Raw genomic sequence first — 23,654 nt, forward strand, 5'->3', positions numbered from 1 at the left:
TATGTCTTTCTTGCTACACTTATGCTCTGTCTATTTCGGTCTTGTGTCATTATTGGCAATCGACACTATTGTGATTGCGTTCCCACTTCGTTTCCGCTGTTGTGTGTTCACCATCGCTGGGTGGCGACTAGATTGGTGGACACACATACATTGGCAATCGCCACTCTTGCGATTGCATTCCCACTGTGTTTCCGCTGTTGTGTGTTCACCATCGCTGGGTGGCGACTAGATTGGTGGACACACATACATTCTGTCTCTGCGCTCTCTCTCTCTAAGGGCTATCTTGCCCTGCATTGCTTAAACTTGTACAATTCCCATCTGGCATCTGTGGCAGGGCAGAGGCTGTGTTCCTCTGCACTCCACAGCTCCATCTGCCGGTGGGAATTTCCCTCTACAGGGGCATAGCACCATAGCTGGTTCTGTTTAATTACACGCTTGTGGAGGATTTCCGCAGTGTCAGCGCGCATCTTGTGCGCTAACCACGGAAATAATTCCGCAATCGTTACAGGATGTTACACTACTTCATATATCTTAGTAAGGCGTCACTACACACATGGATGTGTGTACATTTATAAATAACGCCGAAGCTGGTCCATTCATTTGAGTGCACATGCAGCACCGGCACAGCTAAGGGCCTTACAGAGCGGTTACCTCCCAATATCACGTGGCTGCATGGTTGCATAGCTAGTTAACATGGTGGAGCTCCAGGGCTTCTGTTATAACTGTATTGTGTTTGCACTATTGCATAGCTCTGTGTCAACAGGCAGAACGCTGAGGGTCTGGGGGGAGGAGGAGACCTCTTTGTGACCTCAGTCGGGAAGAGGAGCTGGCTATCTCGGCATCCATCCTTGCTCTAATGGTGTCTTTCATGCTGTCCTGCCTGTTGAGGAAGGGACCTCCGTATAAAAATGGTTAAAGGAGAACGACTTGTATTGAATGGCAATGCTACTGGACCCTAGCTTTAAGCGCAAAGTGGTGGAACTGTTAGCGGAGGTCACACCACCGCCCTGACCAGAACAATAAAAACAAACGGGAAGGCTATTCAGTGCAATGTAATTGTGTGGGCAATGGGAAGGAAACAATTCCGGTTGTTCCCAACACTTACAGAAAGATGAGCTTATCACACATATGAATGAAAGGCTCATGGTGAAGGAACTGCCCAGACAGGAAAGCCAGCTTGTGGGCATTTTTGCAGGGTGCTGCCACTCGGATGGACCCAGGCCAGTTCCAGTTCATGTGGTACAATTTGAAAGTCAACATTTGTAGATGGTCAGGGCTGAAGTTTGCAGTGTTCATTACAAATATATAGTGAGTGAGTGGGAATGCCACATCCTTGCCTGACATGGTGGGAGAGCAGGAAGAAATCACCCACTCGCAGTTGGTGATGGTGACAATGCGGTCCACGACGGTACCAGGAGCAGGATTGACAAGTGCTCCAGACGCGGAGCAGTACAGATTGGTGCTGATCCTTTTCTGCACTACGATGACAATTATGCGAGGGGAATCATTTTCAAAAGTACCAAAGCAGGTCTGTAACTGCGGGATCTCATAATTCTGCACTATACTGAGCTGTACATCTGACACTGCATCTCGATACACCACAATCTTCTCTGGCAGAGCATGATTTACCTCGCTGTATTTCTGGAGAGCGGCCACAATGTACAGCTTCAAGCCATCTATAATCTCATGATGTGAAAGCTGAAAGGCTACACAGGAGTAGCAGTGGGTCAGGCAAGGATTTATGCTGGCCACAGAGCCTGTCACCAAACGGGAACTCCATTCCGATCATCATCAGATTTTTCAGGGGAATGTCCACTCCCCACAGCTCTCCTTCAAGCTTGTAATTTATCTACGGCTAAATGTTCAGTGCTATGCCTCTCAATTTTGTTGGATTAGAGATTGCTTTCACATTCCCAACTTGTGAAGGCACAGGTGTTTGTACACAGCACAAGTTCTTTATGGCACTGTACAGGTCAGCGCTCGTTGGCAGGTATTAGCTATGGAATTGAATATATAAAGTCAGCGCAGGTCTATAGTAATACAGCTTTCATCATTTTTTGGTATACAGGATCTTCGAACAAAAGGGTAAAGAAGCAAGGATTACCAGATTCCAACAACCCACATTATAAGGTTGTAAACGAGTTTGATAGGTGGTCCGCAGAACTTTCAAATGCTGTCGTTTCACCAGCGATGTTGCACACTACAGATTCCTCCGGAATATAGTAGATATCCTGAGATCGCAGAGACTCACCAAAGGGGAGTCCAGTAGGATAGTGACATGAAAGAGATGTACGGTACATCTAAGTGTAAACCGTCTTTATTACATAACAAGTAAAACAATTAAAAACAAGGATAAAGGAAAACTCACATACGGGGCCCGTGCACTGGGAACCCCGAAAAAGTAGCGCGCATAAAATGGTCAATAGAAGACCTCAAATAAAATGGTGCCGCCTGTCGCCTTCCCCGGTTTTTTTTTCTATTTTCATCATCATAATTAACCACTTAACATCTCAGTCGTTTTCAGCTTATGCATCCGAGCAATGTTCACCTCCCATTCATTAGCCTATAACTTTATCACTACTTATCACAATGAACTGATCTATATCTTGTTTTTTCCGCCACCAATTTGGCTTTCTTTGGGGGGTACATTTTGCTAAGAGCCACTTTACTGTAAATGCATTTTAACAGGAAGAATAAGAAAAAAAATGAAAAAATTCATTATTTGTCAGTTTTCGGCCATTATAGTTTTAAAATAATACATGCCTCCATAATTAAAACCCACGTATTGTTATTGTCCATTTGTCACGGTTATTTCACCATTTAAATTATGTCCCTATCACAATGTATCGCGACAATATTTTATTTGGAAATAAAAGAGCATTTTTTCCGTTTTGCATACATCACTATTTACAAGCTTATAAAAAAAAAATAGAGAGAAATATTTCATCTTTACATAGATATTTAAAAAGTTTAGACCCTTAGGTAAATATTTATGTTTTTTTTTTTTATAGTAATGTTTTTTTTTGTTTTTTTTTATTAAACATTTTATGTGGGCATTTTTGGGAGGGTGGGATATAAAAGTGTTTAATTTGGGGAAATATTGGTGTATTGTAATGTTTTTGAGGATTTTCTTGTAGTTTTACTTTTTGGCCACAAGATGGCAATCTCGATTTTTTTTACATGACGTCACTCTAAGCGTACAATGTACGCTTAGAGAGACACAGCTTCAGAAAGAGCGAAGCTTCCGAGAGAAGCTGTCGCTTTTTCAGCAGGGGAGAGGAATCAATGATCGGGCTCCATAGCCCGATAAATTGATTCCGTGGCTACCGACTCCGCGGCCGGGAGTGCGCGTGCACGCGCGCGATCGGCCGCGGGAGCGCCTGTCCTCCTTGACGTTTTTATACGTCAAGGAGGACAAAGTGGTTAACATATTTTTTCAATTTTCATAAATAACATATTTTTCAATTTTTCATAATAAACTCAAAATAGGTAAACTAAAAAAAAACGAGGGTGCCAGTTCACCACCAACTACATAGTGCGCCTGCGCAGGGAACTCCCAGCTGCATTCACATACAAGGATACGCTTCCCTGGGCAAAGCCTGAGCAGTAAGCCGCAACCACCCTGACCCGGAAGTAAGTTTGCGGGGTCGCTACTAACTAATGGAAGGGGACGAAGGAGAATGGGGGAGCGGTGGGCATGAGAAGAGCCCACTAAACATGCCTGCTTCCCCTTTTTCATTTTATTTTCCACTAAGGTATCCTTAATCCTATACTATGAAAGCACTCAATGGCAGACATGGGTGGGGTAACTAGTGGGCGGGGACAGCAGCCAGTGGGTGGTTTCAGGGGGGTCAGTCTTGATGATGTGTGAGGTGCCCCAAAATTTCTGATGGTGGCACTGGGTCTAGTAAAACCACTTTCCAACCCCATTCATATCAAATATCAGTAACAAGCAACATTGTTGCAAAAAAAAAAAAAGTGTTATTGGTTTTGTTCAGCCTGGTGCGGTTGGAGGGAGGACACCAACTCTAGTGATGCCTCTGATCAGCAATGTTGATTGTCAAACACTCAGTCAGTGCCGTATGAAATTCACAGAGACTCACTTAGAAAAATAGGCCGTGAAAGGGGTCATTTTCATGAATTTCAGAGATTCACTTAGAAAAATGGGCAGTGAAATGGGTCAATTTCTAATGAGAGTAGCAGGAGCTGTAACTAAGAATACGAAAGGTATGTATGCAACTAGGGTTGCTAGTGGAGCTTAGACATAAAATACACTGAAGGGATCAGTCCCTTTGGAGACTGTTCAGGAGCCAAGCACTGTACCGACACTTTTAGTAGAACAATGGCCTCAATTCACTAAGCTTTATCAAACACTTTATCAAATGTTTGATAATTTACCTCATGGTTAAAATCTTATTTTGAATTCAGTAAGGTGTTAGATATTTATTGAATGTTGTATCACTAAAACGTTCAACAAATCTATAACACCTTAGTGAATTCAAAATTAGATTTTACCCATGAAGTAAAAGATCAAACGTTTGATAAAGTGTTTGATAAAGCTTAGTGAATTGAGGCCAAAATGTGTCTGTTGGTATGGAGAGGGAGGAGGAATGACTCTACCCAGACAGAGTGGCCTCCGGCAGGAGGGCTAAAGAGAAAAAGTACGACCTCAGATTTTTAAGGAGAAACCCGTACACACTTTATTCTTCCACCAGCGCATGTATGCAGCTTTAGTTATTGTTTGGAACAGAGTTTCAGTGTCGAGGTATAATCAGTGTTCCTCAGTTATCGGTAGTAATTAGAAATAATCAATGTGTGTTATATTTTAATTTAGGAGGAATATTTTTTATCTTCTAGAAATTCCCCGTGAAGTACAATGTTGGGACATGTCCCATCGACAATGGACCTTCTGCTCCAGTCATTTATGATCAGGGAAGTGCAGAGGAAACAGCTAGACTGAATGCACCTCTTATAATGAGTAAGTTTGCACATATGGTTTTCTTTCTTACATCAAAAGTATACTGTCAAGTAGATTCATGGAGATGAATATGATGCTAGGCCTTTTGAGAGAAATGTCAAGTGAAAATTTTGTGTCAAGAGGGTCTAGGCCGCATATCAAAATATATGACTCTCAGGTTGAGATACAGGAGTCGTAAACCCTGGTATGTACCATTCAATTTTTACTTAGGGTGTACCTGAGATGACAAGACAAAAACATCATACATACTTGGGGCTTCCTCCAGCCCCCTCCGGCCTGATCGCTCCCTCGGGGCCATCCTTTGCCTCCTGGATCTTCTTTAAATTTTTCCGGTATCTTCATGCAGTCGGGTACCAGGAAGCCCCAGGTAATTTAAAATCTTTTTTTTTTCACTTACGTATCCTTTTAAGCCACGTCCTTCCCCCACCCCTACTCACGGCCCCACCACACCCCTAGTCACGCATACCATAAAGATTTCATAAGAAAAATATGTAGTTTGATCATTCAAATCACTCTGGTCCTTTTTTTCCTTATTTATTTTTCTTCATATTCAGGGCCGGGCCGAGGCATAGGCTGGAGAGGCTCCAGCCTCAGGGCGCAGTGTAGGAGGGGGCGCACAATTCATTCAGCTGTCATTCCTAATTGTGTATGAAGCAGAAAGAAGTAAGAAAAAGGGATACATAGCAGGGACTGCAAGCCAGATAACTAGATATTAAGGTGTTGTGGGCCCTGTGGCCCTCTTAGTCTAATAGCAATCAGTGTGTGACGGCTGGGGTGGGAGGGATGTAAGGGCGCACTTTGGTGTCTCAGCCTTGGGTGCTAGAGGACCTTGTCCCTGATCTGTTCATATTAACATTTGAAAATAAGAAATATATCAATTAAACCCCCTAGCAGTATGGACAAGCCTGGCTCATCCAGCTAAAATTTCCAGTAATTGGTATGGACGGGTCAGGCTCGTCCATGCAGTAGAGAATTTTCTAGCTGCTCTGCGCCACCGGCTCTGCTTTTTCTGCTTGTGTGGGCTTCCCTGGGACTGATGGATGTCTGTCAGCATACTGTGGGTAGCGATCTGAGCTACTCATGGTGTGCCAATCTGCATCCATCAGGCCCAGGAAAGCCCGCATGTAGCCGGCGGGGCAGAACAGTTGGAAGCGAGTAGCCAGCACGTCCAAAAAGACGGACAAATGAGGAATAAAGAGGGACACAGGGATTTGGTTCCCAAAGAGGGGCTGTCCTTCTGACAAAAGAACAGTTGGGAGCTATGGTGACCAAAAATACTTCAGTCTTTGTTTGGGCTAATGGTTTATAATATTATTATTAGTATTATTATTATTATTGTTGATTTATAAAATGCCAACATACTCTGTGGCGCTGTGCAAAGTATGAAATGAACACGGGGTACATAATAATAAAACGACGTACACCAATATACAAAATACATAGTTGGATACAAAATACAAAAATGATACAAAATACAGAATTGGTAATAACAGTGATAAAAGTAACATGATGATTAAAATGTATAATGAATTCCATGACATAAAAGGGGGAGAAAGTCCTGCCCTTGTGAGCTTACAATCAAAAGGAATGGGGGGAAACAAAAGGTGGGGTAGTATAGAATAAACATATAGAGGCAGTGTGTTTAAGGAGATCTAGTACAAGTGCAATTTGATCTTAGGACAAAGGGGAAGTGGCCTAAGGTAGAGCATATGCTTGTTGGAACAAGTGAGTTTTTAGAAAGCGTTGAAAATTAACAAAGGTTGGCGAGTGAATGTGTTGTGGGAGAGCATTCCAGAGGAGGGGTGAAGCGCGTGCAAAATCTTGTAAACGTGAATGTGAAGAGGTAATTCTAGAGGAGGCCAACAGAAAATCATGTGCAGATCTGAGATTGCGATGATTTCAGTCCAGTACGATACAGTTTTTGGTAAGATAGCTAAATCAGTTTCTCAATCGGCAGTTTGAGTCCAACTTTAAGATTCCAACACTTAGCATAGACTTGTTAGAACTGGCAGCCTGGACAACATGGCCAGCCTGTATTCAGCATGCATAAAAGAGACAAAATCAACCTCCTTCCATGCCTCCAGCACATGATCCCTGTACTTTATAAGAACCCATCAAATGTAACCATTATTGGATGATTTGAGGACTTATTGAGTCTATGTAAACTATGACATTATAAATTATTTTGAATCTTCATTATTAAATATTACATATTCGTATTTCACTTTTACAACTTGCTATCTGTAGTTTGTTTAATGCAAAGATATACAATATACCAAAGCTATACTCCCTTCTGTAGGGGAAGTGACCACTGGATTTATACAGTTCCGAGTATTTAACAATGAAAGGGCAGCTATGGCATTGTGTCCGGGAATGAAGATCACCAATGGCTGCAATACAGAACATGTAAGTATATTATTGTGATCAAGGAAAATATAAATAGTGTTATGCAGTAAGTATGTGTTCATTTGTAACATGTGTAAGGCACAAGATGTTTTATATGACAGAACCTATAAAGTGTGCCCAAGGCGAACTTTGGGTTAAAAAATACATACTTACCTAAGACAAGGAAAGCCTCTGGATCCAATAGAGGCTTTCCAGGCTGTCTTCTAGTTTACTGTTGCTGAGCCTTGAATCTCCTCCACCCCCAAGGTATTTGACAAGGACTTGTTGGGGCAGGGCCGGTCCTAGGCAGAGGCTCAGGCAAGAGAGGCTCAGGCGAGAGAGGCTCCAGCCTTAGGGCAAAGTGTAGGAGGGGCGCACAACTCACTCAGCTATCATTGCCCTATTGTGTTTAAAGCAGAGAGAAATAAGAAAAGGGGATGCATGGCAGTGACTACAACCCAGGTAACTAGGTAAGGTGTTGGGGGGGGGGGGGGCTGGGGGCCCTGCGGCAAATCTTAATCAGTAATATTAATTAATATCATGGATATAGAGTTTGAAGTGTTGCGCCACTGGTGACAGCTGCTAAATCTGATTAAGGTGATCCCAATTCCTCAGAGAAAAAAAATTATATTATATATATATATTATATTATATATATATAGTGCAGTGTGTGTAAGGCTCTCTAGAAGCGCTATCTGATACTTCATTTAATTAATATCAATCAGTGTGTTACGGCTGGGGTGGGAGGGGTGAATTTTGATGCCTCAGCCTTGGGTGCTGGAGGACCTTGTCCCGGCTTTGCAGGCAACTTCTGAAGCACTAAACACATCCTGCCACCTCTCCCTGCTAATGCCTCAGCTGCAGCACAGCAATCATCATTCTCTCTGCTGCTGCTCTGCACATTCACTCACTGCAGGCTGTGTGTAGCAAGCGAGGAGACACATTGGGCTCAATTCTGGTAGGGGTTTGGCGTATACAAATAACAGTCGGGAAAATACCTCATTAGTTTTTTTTTTCTCTTTGTTAAATTCGGGTACATTTTCCTGCCTGCGGATGACGTACGCTAAATTACCGACACAGGGGGAAAAGTGAGTAGCAATCAGTGAGGTATTTTCTCGACTGTTACATGCAGGGGCCACCTCGATCCTCCCCCCACCCACACACCCTCCCGGCGCCCAGCCAATAAGTGTCCCACTTTGCTATCCCCCTCCCTACCCCCCCCCCCCCCCGCGGTCACTCCTGATGCCCAGCCACTGTTTAATTAAAAAAGACTAAATGTGCTACGATCGTAATATCCACACCCCCCCCCCCCCCCCCCGCACACTGCCTCTGGACGTCCGGTGTTTTTATTTGAAGCCACTACATTGGTCCGAATAGTAAAGCCGTCCGCCCGACACCCCCGCCCCTCGCTTGATCCCCATTCCCCCTGTGTGCAGTGAGGTGGGCATCCGTAGTACTACTCACTGCCATGGCTCTCTCCAGCATTGATCGCGCACCCTCCTCCTCTATACAGAGGAGAAGGGTGCGCGTCTGGAGAGAGCCATGCCGGTGAGTAGTACTACTGACGCCCATCTCACTGCACACAGGGGGATCAAGCGGGGGCCGGGGGTGTCGGGAGGGGGCTTTACTATTTGGACCAATTTAGTTTCTTCAATTAAATAGTAGCCGGACGTCCGGAGGGAGTTTGCGGGGGGGGGGGGGGGAGGGGGGAGGGTGATCGTAGCACATTTAGTCTTTTTTAATTAAACAGTGGCTGGGCATCGGGTGGGGGGGGGGGCAAATTGGGACACTTAGTGGCTGGGTGTTGGGAAGGACTATATATATTGGCTATATGTGGGGGAGGGAGTGGCTGGCTATATACACTAGCTATTCACAGGGGGAATATTGTTATAAACTCTTGGTGTATAAAGGGGGGGTTGCACTACATATGTATATATTGGCCCACTATATACATATGTAGTGCAACCCCCCCCCCCCACTGTATACAGCAAGAGTTTATAACAATATTCCCCCTGTGAATAGCTAGTGTATATAGCCAGCCACTCCCTACCCCACATATAGCCAATATATATAGTCCCTCCCCACATCCAGCCACTATTCACTTAAAATAACTAAATTACGTCCTCTTTTGCCTGGACAGGTCCTCCTGGATTTTTGAAATGTTCGGGCCCGGGATTCACCACATTTTTTCCCCCCTTACCCCTGGGGCCTGACTCCGATCCCCCCCTGCCTTACCTCGGGGTCCCCCCTCCTATTATGAGCGGCAGGAGAGCGGCATATACAGCAGGCTCTGGCGGGGTAATCAGACGCTAGATGTCCAGCTGCCTCCTGGGCTACGCTGTCTCCTCTGTATGCCGCTTGCACTGCTTCCTGGTGTATTGCGAGCGGCATACAGAGGAGACACCGTAGCCCGGGAGGGAGCTGGACATCTAGCGTCTGATAACCCCGCCGGAGCCTGCTGTATATGCCGCTCTCCCGCCGCTCATAATAGGAGGAGGGACCCCGAGGTGAGGCAGGGAGGATAGGAGTCGGGCCCCTACCCCACTAAATTACCCATCTACTTACCCTCCCACCCGGCTGCCTAACTGCCTACCCTCCCACCCGGCTACCTAACTGCTTACCCTTCCACCCAGCTACCTATCTGCCTACCCTGCCACCCATCTGTCTACCCTGCCACCCAGCTACCTATCTGCCTACCCTCCCACCCGGCTACCTATCTGCCTACCCTCCCACTGTCTACCTATCTGCCTACCCTGCTACCTAACTGCCTACCCGTCTACCTATCTGCCTACCGTCCCACCGTCTACCTATACTGCAGCATCTATAGCAGACCTACCTCTACTGTGGCACCTATAGCAGACCTACCTTTACTGCAGCACCTATAGTAGGCCTACCTATACTGTGGCACCTATAGCTGGATAACCAATACTGGGACAACTCACTCTAATTGTATCCCCTCACTCTCAACACTCACTCTCCCTTCAGGCCCACACTCTCTGCACACTCACTAGGGATGATCAATGAGATACAATTTTTTCCGAGTTGATGCAAATTGATGCAAACTTTTATGCAAATATATGCAGTTTGAAAATGAACCAATCAATTTCAACCTGGGTTTAAACTGATTGGTCTATTTTCAAGCTGCATATATGTGCATAATAACTTGCATAAACTTGCATCAATTCGGAAAAAATTGATCTCATTGATCATCCCTAACACTCACTCTAACCTCAGGCCCTCACTCTCTCATTTTCATCTATGACTTCTTCCTACACCAGGCTACCTATAATGGGGGCAACCATTCCAGGCTACCTATAATGGAGGCAACTATTCTAGGCTACCTGTACTGGGAGTCAACTATTCTAGGCTACCTATACTGGGGGCAACTATTCCATGCTACCTATACGGGGGGCACCCATTCCTGGCATTACCGGCCGTGGCATGCTCAGCACGCCACACACTCCTTTCCTTTTTTTTTGGGGGGGGGGGGTCATTTAATACCCAGCACCCAGTGTCAAATGCCCTAGGTACGCCACTGCTGGGGACACATAATACCTGTCTTAACAATGCTGGGGACACTCAGTGGCGTAGCATTAGGGGGTGCAGAGGTAGCGACCGCATCAGAGCCCTTGGGCTAGAGGGGCCCTGTGGGGCCCACTTAACCACATTATTTTTTTTTCTTGGGGTGGGGGGTGGCCGGCCCTCCACCATGTGGTCTGGAAAAAAAATGGCCCTCCGAAGTTGGACAGCACTGTTTTAGGGGTGGGGGGTGGTAGATCGGAGCACTTTTAGAGGCTGGGGGTCGGGAGGGGGGGGTCGGAACAAAGAACAAGCTGAAAAGGCTCCATGTTATGTGACAGATATCACAATTCTGTCACAGCACTGCATTTATCATGTGGTAGAGGTAGGTCTAATTATGTGAGGTAAAAGACATGCAAACACACACCTTATTTCACTTCAGAATTCAAGTGTGAGGTATTTCACTTCTAAATACCACACATTTTTAGTAGAAAATTACCACATGAATTACCTCATGAAATTACATGAGGTAAAACTTTACTTAAACTACCAGAATTCAAAAGTTGATTTCCCTCATGAGGTAGACCCAATTCCATGAGGTAATTATTTACTAAATGCTACCAGAATTGAGCCCATTGTCCATGGGAGAGGAAGGGGGAGGGGTGCTACATCTAGTGCAGGAAGTAGTACAGTCCCCTGCACTGCCTGCTGTTATTTTCCCGAATGTTGCCCAAACTATGAAAAAAGGTCCCAGGTGGAAAAAACACAGTGGCTGAGCACCACAGCGGCACCCCTAACCATGGCTACACCCCCGGTGCTGTGAGCACCTGCAGCCCTATGGTAGGTACACCACTGCACTGAAACCAGAAACAGTCAGACTGAATGCATTTTCAGAAAGAAGTCAACAATGGCAGCCTTCATATTTCAGTTCTGTGTCATATATAATTATCAATGTGCAACTTTTCCTTTCATAATACAGGTCTGCATTGGAGGGGGCGGATACTTCCCAGAGGCCAGCCCCAAGCAGTGCGGAGACTTCCCAGCATTTGACTGGGATGGTGTTGGGACACACTATGCATCAAGTGCAAGCAAGGAATTAACTGAATCTGCTGTCCTGATCTTCTATCGCTGAGCTCCCAGGCAACACTGATTGTATTTTCCTGTTATATTTTCCTGCTGTTAATGCAAATGTAGGGAGTACTCAAAACCACTTTAGTTTCCCATGTAGCTCACTAATATCCTGCATGATTGTTTCTGGTTTCTCTCTTCTACCAAATGTTGTCTTTGTCTGCCATGCAATGACCTAGATCATTGAACCGATAGAGTTAAGATTCCCATACATCGGACAATGTATGGGCAAATCGACCGGGAGACAAATCTCTCTGATCCAATCTGATCGGAGAGAAATCTGTTTCATGCTCATTCACCCCAGGCCAATTCCTGATCAATTTCATGCTGAAATCGATCGGGAATCAGCATTGTGACCCCGCATCCACTGCCTTGCTGGCTTGACGCTGTCCCCCCAATTGCAGATGTGCCCTCCAGTGCCTAGCGCACTATACTTACCTGTCCACGTCCGCCGCTTGTCCACCACTGCCTTGCCTGAGACCTTCCTCCATAAACATGCCCCACTTGGTTGCCCGTGTAACGTGGACACGTGTATGACATCATGTCCAAACGATTTATGCAACTAATTTCAACCTGAAATTGGTTGCATCGTGGATCGGGAATGCACTTGGCGGTGGTGATTTTCATTTGAATATAATAATTGCATCGGGTGGTCGAACGGCCACCAAGTCGCCTGATGTATGGCCACCTTTAGAGTATAAGTGCTGGTCAATCTTTATAGACCAGGTCACACTCCTACTTTTCATTGTTAGTAAAAGTTAATAAGGTGCCACTACTCCTTTATAATACAATACAGCCCTTAACTGCTGAATATTAACACATAAAATGCAATAATATAAGCATATCAGCAATGATTTTAAGTGCAAAAAGATCTAAAGATGGGTATACAGAGGTCACCAAGACTATGACTGAAAAAAAAAACTACAAAAAGTCCAATTTGAAATTTTTGGGGGGCTCGTTCCCATGGAAACACTGAATCCATACCGTTTGTATCGGCAGGTCGTTCATAAGTCGGGCAACGTCAGTCGAGGACTACCTGTACCAACAACACAGCCATCACTCATGTACCAACAGCACTGCCATCATTCATGTACCACTAACAAAGACATCACTCATGTACCAACAACACAGTCATCACTCATGTACCAACAACACAGACATAACTCCTGTCCTGTACCAACAACACAGCCATCACTCATGTACATATCCTGTCATCTTTCCCTCCCCTCTCCTCTCCATGCTCTCACCTGCTCAGCTAAATACAGAACAGCTGTTCCTGAGCAATTTTTTGTAAATTAAACAATGATCATCGGAGCATTCTATTTTTAGTAGATTTACACTAGATGTAAAAAAAAATCAGAATAAAAGTTAATTTAATAGAGGCTCAGATGGAGAGGAAAGCAGTTTTATACTGACTCATCATTTTGGAAATCCACTTTAAAATCTTGCTAATTACTCTTGGAAGAGCTGAAAATAGTATCTATAGTTCAATAAAGACAATTGTTTTGAAAGCAAACGTGTGTGGTCACTTTCTTTCTTGTGCCATACTGTCACCGATATAACATTCTGAATTAATTCTAAAGTGTCAGTCCTAAAATGTGATTATACTCCCAAAACTAACATTTCAGGAAGTATTCTTAGTTGCATAAAAGGAGATCTGAAAGCATTCCAAGCCCCCTTTCCCTTTTCCTGCTGAATAGACACATCACCCGGGCAACAGCTAAGTCACTTCAGCAGAAAAGGAGGAGGCATAGTGAAGGCAGCGGGAGATTCTTGCCTTTGCCGATGACTAGAGATAAGAGAGCTTCTACTGCTCTCTGCAGTGAAAATAAATGATTTTACACACAAAGAATAGTTGGAAATGCTTTTAAATGTTCTTTTATGTAATTAAGAGTAGTTACTGAAATTTTAGTTTTAGGAGTATAATCCCACTTGAAAGTGTACCCAAGCTAAAGCTCGGATAAAAAAGTAAAATACTTACCTAAGAAGAGGGAGGCCTCTGGATACTATAGAATCTTCTAATGTTTTTCTCCAGTCCCCTGTCACCGAGCGGAGACCACCCGAAGATTAGCGACAAAGGCTAGTTGTGTAACGATTGGTGTCAGCAATCAGAGAGAGAATCTGATCCTTGGCGATCCGCAGTATCCCCAAGAATTCAGATATACCCGATTATTGAGGATCTGCGGAATCGCCAATAATCAGATATGTCTAACCTCTAGACACCAGAGAGAGTGCAAGTGTTCGGTGCAACAGTAATACTTAGAGTACTGCACCTGTGGAGCAAGTGCAAGGCAGTAAGGAGGACTGCACAATCTCAAGTTTCTTCCACTAGCCTGGGAGGCTCCCGAGGGAGGGGTCAGGCCGGAAGTAGGAAGGACAGAGTGTGAGTGACACCAAGAAAGGATGTCACTCACAGATCTGTGAGCTATCTCTCAACTGGGGAGATAGTTCTCGAGGTCGGGCAAGCCAGGTCGGCAACAGACAGACAGATCAGGTACAGAGACAGGAGACAGATGCGGAATCCTAAGACAAGCAGAGTTTGGCAACAGTGTATCAGAATGACAAAGGCACAAAATCAGCGTTCAGAGGAATAGTCAGGCAGGCAGAAGGTCATAACAAATAATACAGTACAATATTCCTAGCGCTAAGGTGTGAGTTCCTTGATCGTCAACACCTTTGGAAACTATGCTAGAACACAGATAATACAATTCAATTAGTACTTTAAGCTATCAACAGAATCTGGCTAAGTGTGGATCCCCGGCTCCGGCCGGTTCTAGCACACTTTGGGATCTGACTATGGTCTGAGTGCCTTCACGTAAGTGTTAGCAATGGCAGACAACCAGCAACTGACAAGCAGCAGAATATATAGTTGCTGGACTCTGCCGCCCCGCCCCAAGCCATTCAGCCAATCATGAGTCCTGCAGGAATCAGCTGATCTTCCTGATCAGCTGACACTTCCCCTGCTGGTATAAAGGTCCTGAGTTCAGGCCCGCGCGCGCGTAGCTCTCCAACTGCCTATGTGTACTAACAGACCCAGCCACACCAAGCGCACGCTGCTGCATGCAAAAAGCCACGTTGGATGCGGAAACAGCCGCTTTGCTGTCAGGACATGCAGCGGCTTTTCCGCATTCCACCATACTACCAAACGCGTGTCTATGCGTGCAAACCACCGCGATGAACGCGGAGTCAGCCCCCTTGCTCTTGGCATATGCGGCGGCTTTTCCGCGTTTTCTCACAAGTTGGTAATCACATCGGGGCCACACTACTCTTTAGGTTCTCATGCAGTCGCAGTACGCCCACGCCTGTGCATTAAGCCGCAGCTGCTCCTGCTTGAGCGGATCCGTGCTACTACCTAGTTATGGGGGGCACATCTAGTAGTATCAGAAAAATTCCACTCTAGAGCCACATCATCCTTCCTCCCTGATGAAAAAGAATGCCAGTTGCAAGTACTGTAGCATAAGTTTCAAATAAGAAAGGAGCAAAAACTGGCACTAAATGCGGCAGGGATGGATACCAGGTCACACTGGGCTTACCTGCAGTGCTCCTAGGCAGTGCAAAGTCCAAGTCAATCAAGGAAGAGAGAAGGGCACTGCTACATAAAAATGCCCTTTATTGTGACCGGGTCGACACACAGGTTACAGCAGTGGGGGGAGGAAAGTTGTCTGACAGCTGTTTCGCAAGGGTTAACCTTGCTTCATCAGAGATAATGCGAAAATGAAACAAACAGTTTAAATACAGTAGCCATCAGGCTTACCACCATGTTGTAACCACCTTGGAGCACACGCTGTTGAGGACGGTGGATCCGCCCACCTCCTACTCCAAGCACGTGGATGGCTCTAGCCCAATCAGCGAGCCGCAGGTCTCCCCGCTCTGTCATCCAATCGTGATAATAGACGTCATTGGAGGGCGGCGTCCACCGGCCTATTACAGCTGAATGTACGTAATGCAGGCGTACTTACGCCTGATCGTCACGTTGCCATGGTGACTTGCCGCTGTTTCCCAGTACCTGCGCACATACTCCCCTCTTATCTCTGTTACGTCACAGCAGGTCTCCCAGCTTCAGTGACAACACAGGATTGATGTCATTGGGTTTCTGTCGCTAGTGTTCCAGGGCAGCGTTAATAAACCAGCGGATCATTTGGCCACCTGCAAACAATTATAAACATAATATTAATTGCAGATAGTAAAAGAAGAAACATTAAAAATCAGTGACTGAAAGAAATGGTCTAAACTCACTCTGACAGCTATTGGCATCAATACATGTGGATTCTAATCATACTTATTAACAAAGCAATGGAGCTCATTTCTATCATTTAGACCTAGAGGGCCACAGGCATTCATGATTGAAATTATTCTAGCTTCTTGTTGAAGCAATTTTTGTTCCCGATTGCCCCCTCTATGTGGGACCTCTACGGTCAAAATACCGGTAAATCTTAGACAATTGGTATTCCCATTATGCTGCTCTCTAACATGTCTAATTAATCTGCCTGCTCCCACCCCAGTTTTTACTGAATTGCAGTGTTCTTGAAAACGGGTACACAGCATCCGGGTGGTCTGGCCAACATAAAAACTGCCGCACTTGCAGATGATAGTGTATACAATGAATTTGGTGCGGCAGTGGATGAATTCCTTAATTTGTAAATTTTGACCACCCACTCAGACATTGCGTCCCAGCATGAACTGATGGCAATGTGTGCAGTTTCCACACTTAAAGGCTCCTACGGGCATTGCCCTCTGTAGCCAGTTTAGCTCTCTCTGTTGTCCTCTGAATTCACTATTGGTGATGACATCACCTATGGTTCGGGCCCTCCTAAAGGAAATAAGTGGTCTAGCAGTTGCCAACTCAGATAAGTGAGGATCATTGCTTAACACATGCCAATGTTTGTACACAATACTCTTGATACGCTCTGCCATGGGGGAGTAGTCAAAAACACAGGTGAATCTTTGTTCATCTTTTGATTTCTGTTGGGTTTTCATATTTGTTCGTTTCCTACTCTTTTCAAGGATCAGGTTGCTCCTTTCTAGGGACTCAGCTTTCCTGTAAGCTACATTGACATTGTTAAGGTCATATCCCCTACTAGTCAGCCTCACCGCCAACTCCTGACTCTGTTTCAGGAAATCGCAGCGTTTAGAATTATTTCTCTTAAGGCATACAAACTGGCTGTAGGGGATAGATTTGATAGTATGGGCCGGATGGTAACTAGTGCTCAACAGTACAGCATTAGTGGCAGTCGATTTTCTGTGGTCCCTGGTGAGCAGGCGTCCCTCCTCTGTGTACATCTCTAGGTCCAAAAACTCCAAACGGCTACCACCTAATATGCCCGTGAATTGCATATTGAACCTATTGGAGTTCAAGGATTCCAGAAACGTTGTGAATTGATCGCCTGTGCCCTTCCATGTAAGAAAGACATCATCCACATAGCGATACCAATGGCCTATTAAAGCCTTGAAAGGATTGTTTTCACAGAGGATCACCTCACTCTCCCAGCGCCACAGGAAAAGATTAGAAAAAGTGGGGGCTACCGGGGTACCCATGGCAACACCTGACTGCTGTAAATACCATTTATCACTGAAAAGGAAGGCATTATGTGAGATGACAAAATACAGACAATCACATATAAATTGGACCCATCTCTTATCCTTTCCCTGGGACATTAAGATCTCTCCTATCACCTGGGTCCCCAGTTTCTGTGGAATGCGGGTGTACAAATTGACCACATCAATGGAGGCCAACTGTACTCCCTCCCCAAGGTCAACCCCCTCTAGCTTCGCCAGGACGTCCAAGGTGTCAGCCAGGTGAGTCGTGACCTTCTTCAAGAGAGGTCTTAGAGTGTAATCCAGATACCTCGACAAGGGTTCAGTAAGTGATCCCCTGGCTGACACAATCGGGCGCCCCGGGGGGCAGACGGGGTCCTTGTGGACCTTGGGGAGGAAGTACCAGACCGGCTTGATGGGAAAGTCTGGCAGCAAGTCCCCACCCATCCGTTCAGAGATGTAGCCAGCCTCTATCCCTCGTCTCAGCAATGACTGGAGGGCTGACTTAAACTGGCTTGTGGGGTCACTAGTTAGCCTCACATAAAACTGATCTGCACCCTGTAGTTGTCTTAAGGCTTCCTTTACATAATATTCAGTTGACATGATGACAAGGTTGCCACCCTTGTCAGCTTTTTTGAGGACCACATTTTGTTCTCCTTTAGCCAGTCCAGAGCCTGTCTCTCTACTGGACTAATATTAGGTGGATCTTTGGGAAAAATCAAAGCTTGCATGTCTGCTAATACTCATTGGTTGAAAAGATCTACAACCGATCCCGATGCCGTGGAGAACTCTCTAACCAATTTGCATGCCCTGAACTCATCTCTGACAGTCATATCCACATTGTCAGCCTCGAGAATAGCACTCTCTGCCAAAAGTTCCTGTAGATTGCTCAGGGCTTCAAGATCGGTTGCGCTTTCCAGGTTGGGAACAAAATACCCCAGGTTGCTGATGGTAGTATGGCTATTGAGTCTCAATTCCATGGTTTCCCCATCTGATTTTTTTCTTTTGCCACAACAACCCGTTTTCAAGAACACTGCAATTCAGTAAAAACTGGGGTGGGAGCAGGCAGATTAATTAGACATGTTAGAGAGCAGCATAATGTGAATACCAATTGTCTAAGATTTACCGGTATTTTGACCGTAGAGGTCCCACATAGAGGGGGCAATCGGGAACAAAAATTGCTTCAACAAGAAGCTAGAATAATTTCAATCACGAATGCCTGTGGCCCTCTAGGTCTAAATGATAGAAATGAGCTCCATTGCTTTCTTAATAAGTATGATTAGAATCCACATGTATTGATGCCAATAGCTGTCAGAGTGAGTTTAGACCATTTCTTTCAGTCACTGACATGTTTTTAATGTTTCTTTTTTTACTGTCTGCAATTAATATTATGTTTATAATTGTTTGCAGGTGGCCAAATGATCCGCTGGTTTATTACCGCTGCCCTGGAACACTAGCGACAGAAACCCAATGACATCAATCCTGTGTTGTCACTGAAGCTGGGAGACCTGCTGTGACGTAACAGAGATAAGAGGGGAGTATGTGCGCAGGTACTGGGAAACAGCGGCAAGTCACCATGGCAACGTGACGATCAGACGTAAGTACGCCTGCATTACGTACATTCAGCTGTAATAGGCCGGTGGACGCCGCCCTCCAATGACGTCTATTATCACGATTGGATGACAGAGCGGGGAGACCTGCGGCTCGCTGATTGGGCTAGAGCCATCCACGTGCTTGGAGTAGGAGGTGGGCGTATCCACCGTCCTCAACAGCGTGTGCTCCAAGGTGGTTACAACATGATGGTAAGCGTGATGGCTACTGTATTTAAACTGTTTGTTTCATTTTCGCATTGTCTCTGATGAAGCAAGGTTAACCCTTGCGAAACAGCTGTCAGACAACTTTCCTCCCCCCACTGCTGTAACCTGTGTGTCGACCCGGTCACAATAAAGGGCATTTTTATGCAGCAGTGCCCTTCTCTCCTCCTTGATTGACTTGTACTGTAGCATAAGCCTGGAGAAAGCACTGTAGGAGAGGTCCAAAATATCCCGCATTCTATTATCAAATTATTAAAGTTATTTTCACAATGTCATTTTATTTTTACATTATTTGCAGTATGCACTATAGCATTGACTAAGAGAAGATGGCAGGTGGCAGAGAAAACATTGTTAGTTGTCTAAATAAATAAATAAAAAGTTGCTGAAAAATTTGCCATTTTCCTGCATAAAATAGAATAAGAAATAGCATCCACACTAGGTGAGGCCTGAAACATTGGGCAGTTACCTGCCTGAACATTTGAAATAGCAGCCACGCTAGGTTAGGCCTTAAAAATTTAGCATTTTTTTCTGCCTAAATGTTTGAAATAGCAGCCACACTAGGTGATGCCTGAAAAATATTAACAACCACCTGCCTAAGCATATAAAATAGCAGCTATACTAGGCGGTGCCTTAAAAATTATGCAGTTACCTGACAAAACATTTGAAATGACAGCCACACTAGGTGAGGCCTAAAAAATTGAGCAGATATCTGCTAAATAATTATTTAAAATTTCAGTCTGTATAAGACAGAGGCCTTAAAAATTGGGCAACTAACAGCTGAATTAAAGGTTCATTTTAGCCTCTGTATGAGACAGAGGCCAGAAAAAATAGTCACTTACATGCCAAATAAATATCTGAATTTCAGCCTGTGTGTGACACAGAGGCCTGCAGTAACTGGCATGCGCCAGGGTAACAATATAATTTTTGGGATGGGTTACAGCCAATCAATGTAGATCCAAATGAGATACTGGGTGGTGGTGCAGAACAGCTGTGCCTGTGGCCAGGGTGGACATGAGGCATGGAGTAACTGGCATGCTCTGGCGTAATAATGCGTAGCAGTTGTATTACACGTCGAGGCTGAAAACCTTTGAATTCCACGCCCCGTTCATTTTTATAAATGTTAAGTATTAGACACTACTGCGTGCTAGGCAAGTTCGCTTGTCTGTCGCTATCCCTCCAGCTGCACTGAACGTCCATTTGGATAGAACACTTGCAGCAGGGCAAGCCAAAATCTCCATAACAAATTGTGACAGCTCCAGGGGTGCTCGGATACCCCTTTTTAAAATCCGAATTTACTCGGATCTGGATACCCCGATATCTGATATTTTTTTTAAAGGGAAACACTAATTGATTATGTGGGGACTTAAAATCCCCCCCCCCCCCCCAAAAAAAAAAACAACAAATGGCTGTAAATTAACATCAGGACTAGGTTCCAGACAGCGGTCATGCAGCTCACATTGTGTCCAAAGTCCAACCGCACAACTGGGACATGACAGTTTTCAGCCCAGACACCTCCAAAAAATGATGCATCAATTGTGTTTTGGGTTAAATATAGGTGGTATCAGCACAGAAGCAGTGGCCTGTGGCACCCTGGCGGTGGGAGCAGCACAGGCAGCAGGAGCAGGGCAATGCAGCTGGTGTAACGTGTGCCAGAAGCATGCAGGACGTGGCATGTGGCACGTGTACATGGCACGTAGTGTTGGTGGTACCACAGCTGTAAAAAAAATTGTGAACCAGGCGGCTTAGTTAGTAATAGTTAATCAGGAGGAGCCAGGAGGTTGTGGTGGTGGTGGCAAAGGGTGGTAAGGCAGGCATAGTGATTCCCAGCCACTTCATGTCCCCCTCTTGCCAACAACAGGGAAAGACTCACCAAACAGGGTCTGGTGGAGGTCTTTCCTTGCACGGGAAGCGGTGTAGGGAGCAGAGGAGGCCACTGAGGACTGGCTGCCTGATCAGGCCTCAGTGTCAGCAGGAGTGGCAGAGCTGGTTATGGTGCTCCGAGTGTGACCACTGCCAGCACCAGCTTGCTTCAGCCAGATGATGTAGGGTACTTGTACTTTATTAAATCGGGGTTGGACTTTAAAGCAAATCAGCATGGAGTGACAGACAGCAGAGGAGAAGACAGTGCACACTAACTGTCTAACTGTCACACTGACACTGCTCAGCACAGCAGCACTGCAGTAATCTGTAGTAAGCTAACACAGTAGTACTACTCTAACAACTAACTAGCACAGCAGTACTACCTACACAATAACACAGTAATGCTATTCCCTAACTTATACTGTGGCTAATAGCAGGCCATCAGCAGGCCTGGTCTCTGTGCACAGCACACACAGACACAGGACCTAATAGCAGCTACTGCAGCACAAATTCTGACTGTCAATGAATGAAATCAAGCTAGCTAACTAATGAACAATAGAACAATAGTGTAGTGAAGGTGTTAATCACTGAAAAGCTTTAGGTTTATCACTGTATACAGCACTTGCTAGACCAGGCAGCAGCCCTGGAGCATGTCTCTCAGTGAGCAGTCACACAAGCAAGGACGAGATTTCTCATCATGGCACCCCTCCTTATATACAGGGAGGGCTGGCCAGGGTTCCCTTCTGTGATTGACTGCTAGGGCTTCGTCTGGGAGCCCTCTGATTGGCTCAATGAGGTCAGGTGGGGCTGGCCAGGGTTCCCCTCTGTGATTGGTTGCTTGGGCTTAGGCTGGGAGCCCTCTGATTGGCTCAATGACGTAATGGACGTCATCTCCATGGTTACAGTATCTGGATTCGGATATCCGACCGGATATCCGACCAGATATCCGTATTGCAGATAAATATCCGCGTTACTCAGATAGTGCTATTCGGATTTGCACAGAAATCCGGAATCCGAGGTCGGATAGCTGAAAAAGTTTGGATTATCTGGGTAGTTCGGACATCCGAATATTGGATGAGCACCACTGGATAGCTCTGACCACAGGTCAGGCTACACACCCAGAAGTTGTGAGGTTCCTTGCTCCTCAGAGTGTCCACAGTGATCATTAACCCAAGGCAGTCAGTTACCTGTTGATTTGGGACATTCCCTGAGGCTGGATCCAGAGGCAAACTGTTGAGACATTGTACAGAAGAAGGACCTCATATGGAACATGACTGACAGATCACCATGAACAGCAAATCACCCTTTTCTTAAAGGTGGGGGGAGTGTTACTGTTGGTACCTCTTTTTGGCTGTTAATGGCTCTTCCTGTATCACCACCCTGAAAATCTAACATTTGTTTCAGCTTGCTATGGAAATTATGCATTTTGGCTACCCACTGTGAATGTGGAAGCATCTCTGACATAAATTATTTATAATCTTCATTACTAAATATTACACATCTGTATTTCACTTTTAGAACTTGCTAAAGCTTTGATACTTACCCGGGGCTTCCTCCTGCCCTATAAACACGTCTAAGTGCCACACCGTCCTCCCGCTGTCTGCCGTTCAGCTGCTATGAGCCCCGGTAACAGGCTTAATGAAGTCAGTCCGGGACTACTGCATATGCGCGGGAGGTCCTGACTGGCATCAACTGAGCCTGTTACCGGGGCTCACCGCAGCTGAAAGGCAGACCATGGGAGGATGGCGTGGGACTTAGACATGTTTATGGGGCAGGAGGAAGCCCCAGGTAAGTATCAGAGCTTTACATTAAATGATATCTGAGTCTCTTTAAAGCAAATAAATACAATATACCAAAGCTATACTCTCTTCTGTAGAGGAAATGACCACTGGATTTATACAGTTCCGAGTATTTAACTATGAAAGGGCAGCTATGGCATTGTGTCCATGAATGAAGATCACCAATGGCTGCAATACAGAACATGTAAGTGGATTATTGTGATCAAGGAAAATATAAATAGTGCTATGCAGTAAGTATGTGTTAATGTATAATATGTAAGGTACAAGTTGCTTCTTATGACAGAAACTTTAAAGTGTGCCAGAGGTGAACTTTGGGTTAAAAAATGGATACTTACCTAAGACAAGCGAAGCCTCTGAATCATATAGAGGCTTCCCAGGCTGTCTTCCAGTCCACTGTTGCTGAGCGTGGATTCCTCCCCTTCCCCCAAGGAATTTGACATGGACTTGTTGGGCTGAAGATCAGGACCTCTGTCCTCTTCAGGCATGAGGGACTCCATGCTACTGCACAGGAATTTGACATGGACTTGTTGGGCTGAAGATCAGGACCTCTGTCCTCTTCAGGCATGAGGGACTCCATGCTACTGCACAGGAATTTGACATGGACTTGTTGGGCTGAAGATCAGGACCTCTGTCCTC

General features: G+C 45.3%; 1 protein-coding gene across 1 annotated transcript in view; it reads left to right on the plus strand.

Moving 5' to 3' along the window:
* The window catches only part of LOC137526156 (intelectin-1a-like), a 52,555-nt gene extending 40,249 nt beyond the window's left edge, over positions 1–12,306 (plus strand). Inside the window, exons 5-7 of the mRNA XM_068247376.1 lie at positions 4,858–4,978; positions 7,278–7,384; positions 11,862–12,306. Coding sequence (XP_068103477.1) covers positions 4,858–4,978; positions 7,278–7,384; positions 11,862–12,014 — 381 coding nt within the window. The 3' untranslated portion in view covers positions 12,015–12,306. The remainder of the gene's footprint in view (positions 1–4,857; positions 4,979–7,277; positions 7,385–11,861) is intronic.
* The last annotated feature ends 11,348 nt before the right edge of the window (positions 12,307–23,654 follow it).

Source organism: Hyperolius riggenbachi, chromosome 7, assembly GCF_040937935.1.
Source record: "Hyperolius riggenbachi isolate aHypRig1 chromosome 7, aHypRig1.pri, whole genome shotgun sequence".
NCBI classification, from domain to species: Eukaryota; Metazoa; Chordata; class Amphibia; order Anura; family Hyperoliidae; genus Hyperolius; species Hyperolius riggenbachi.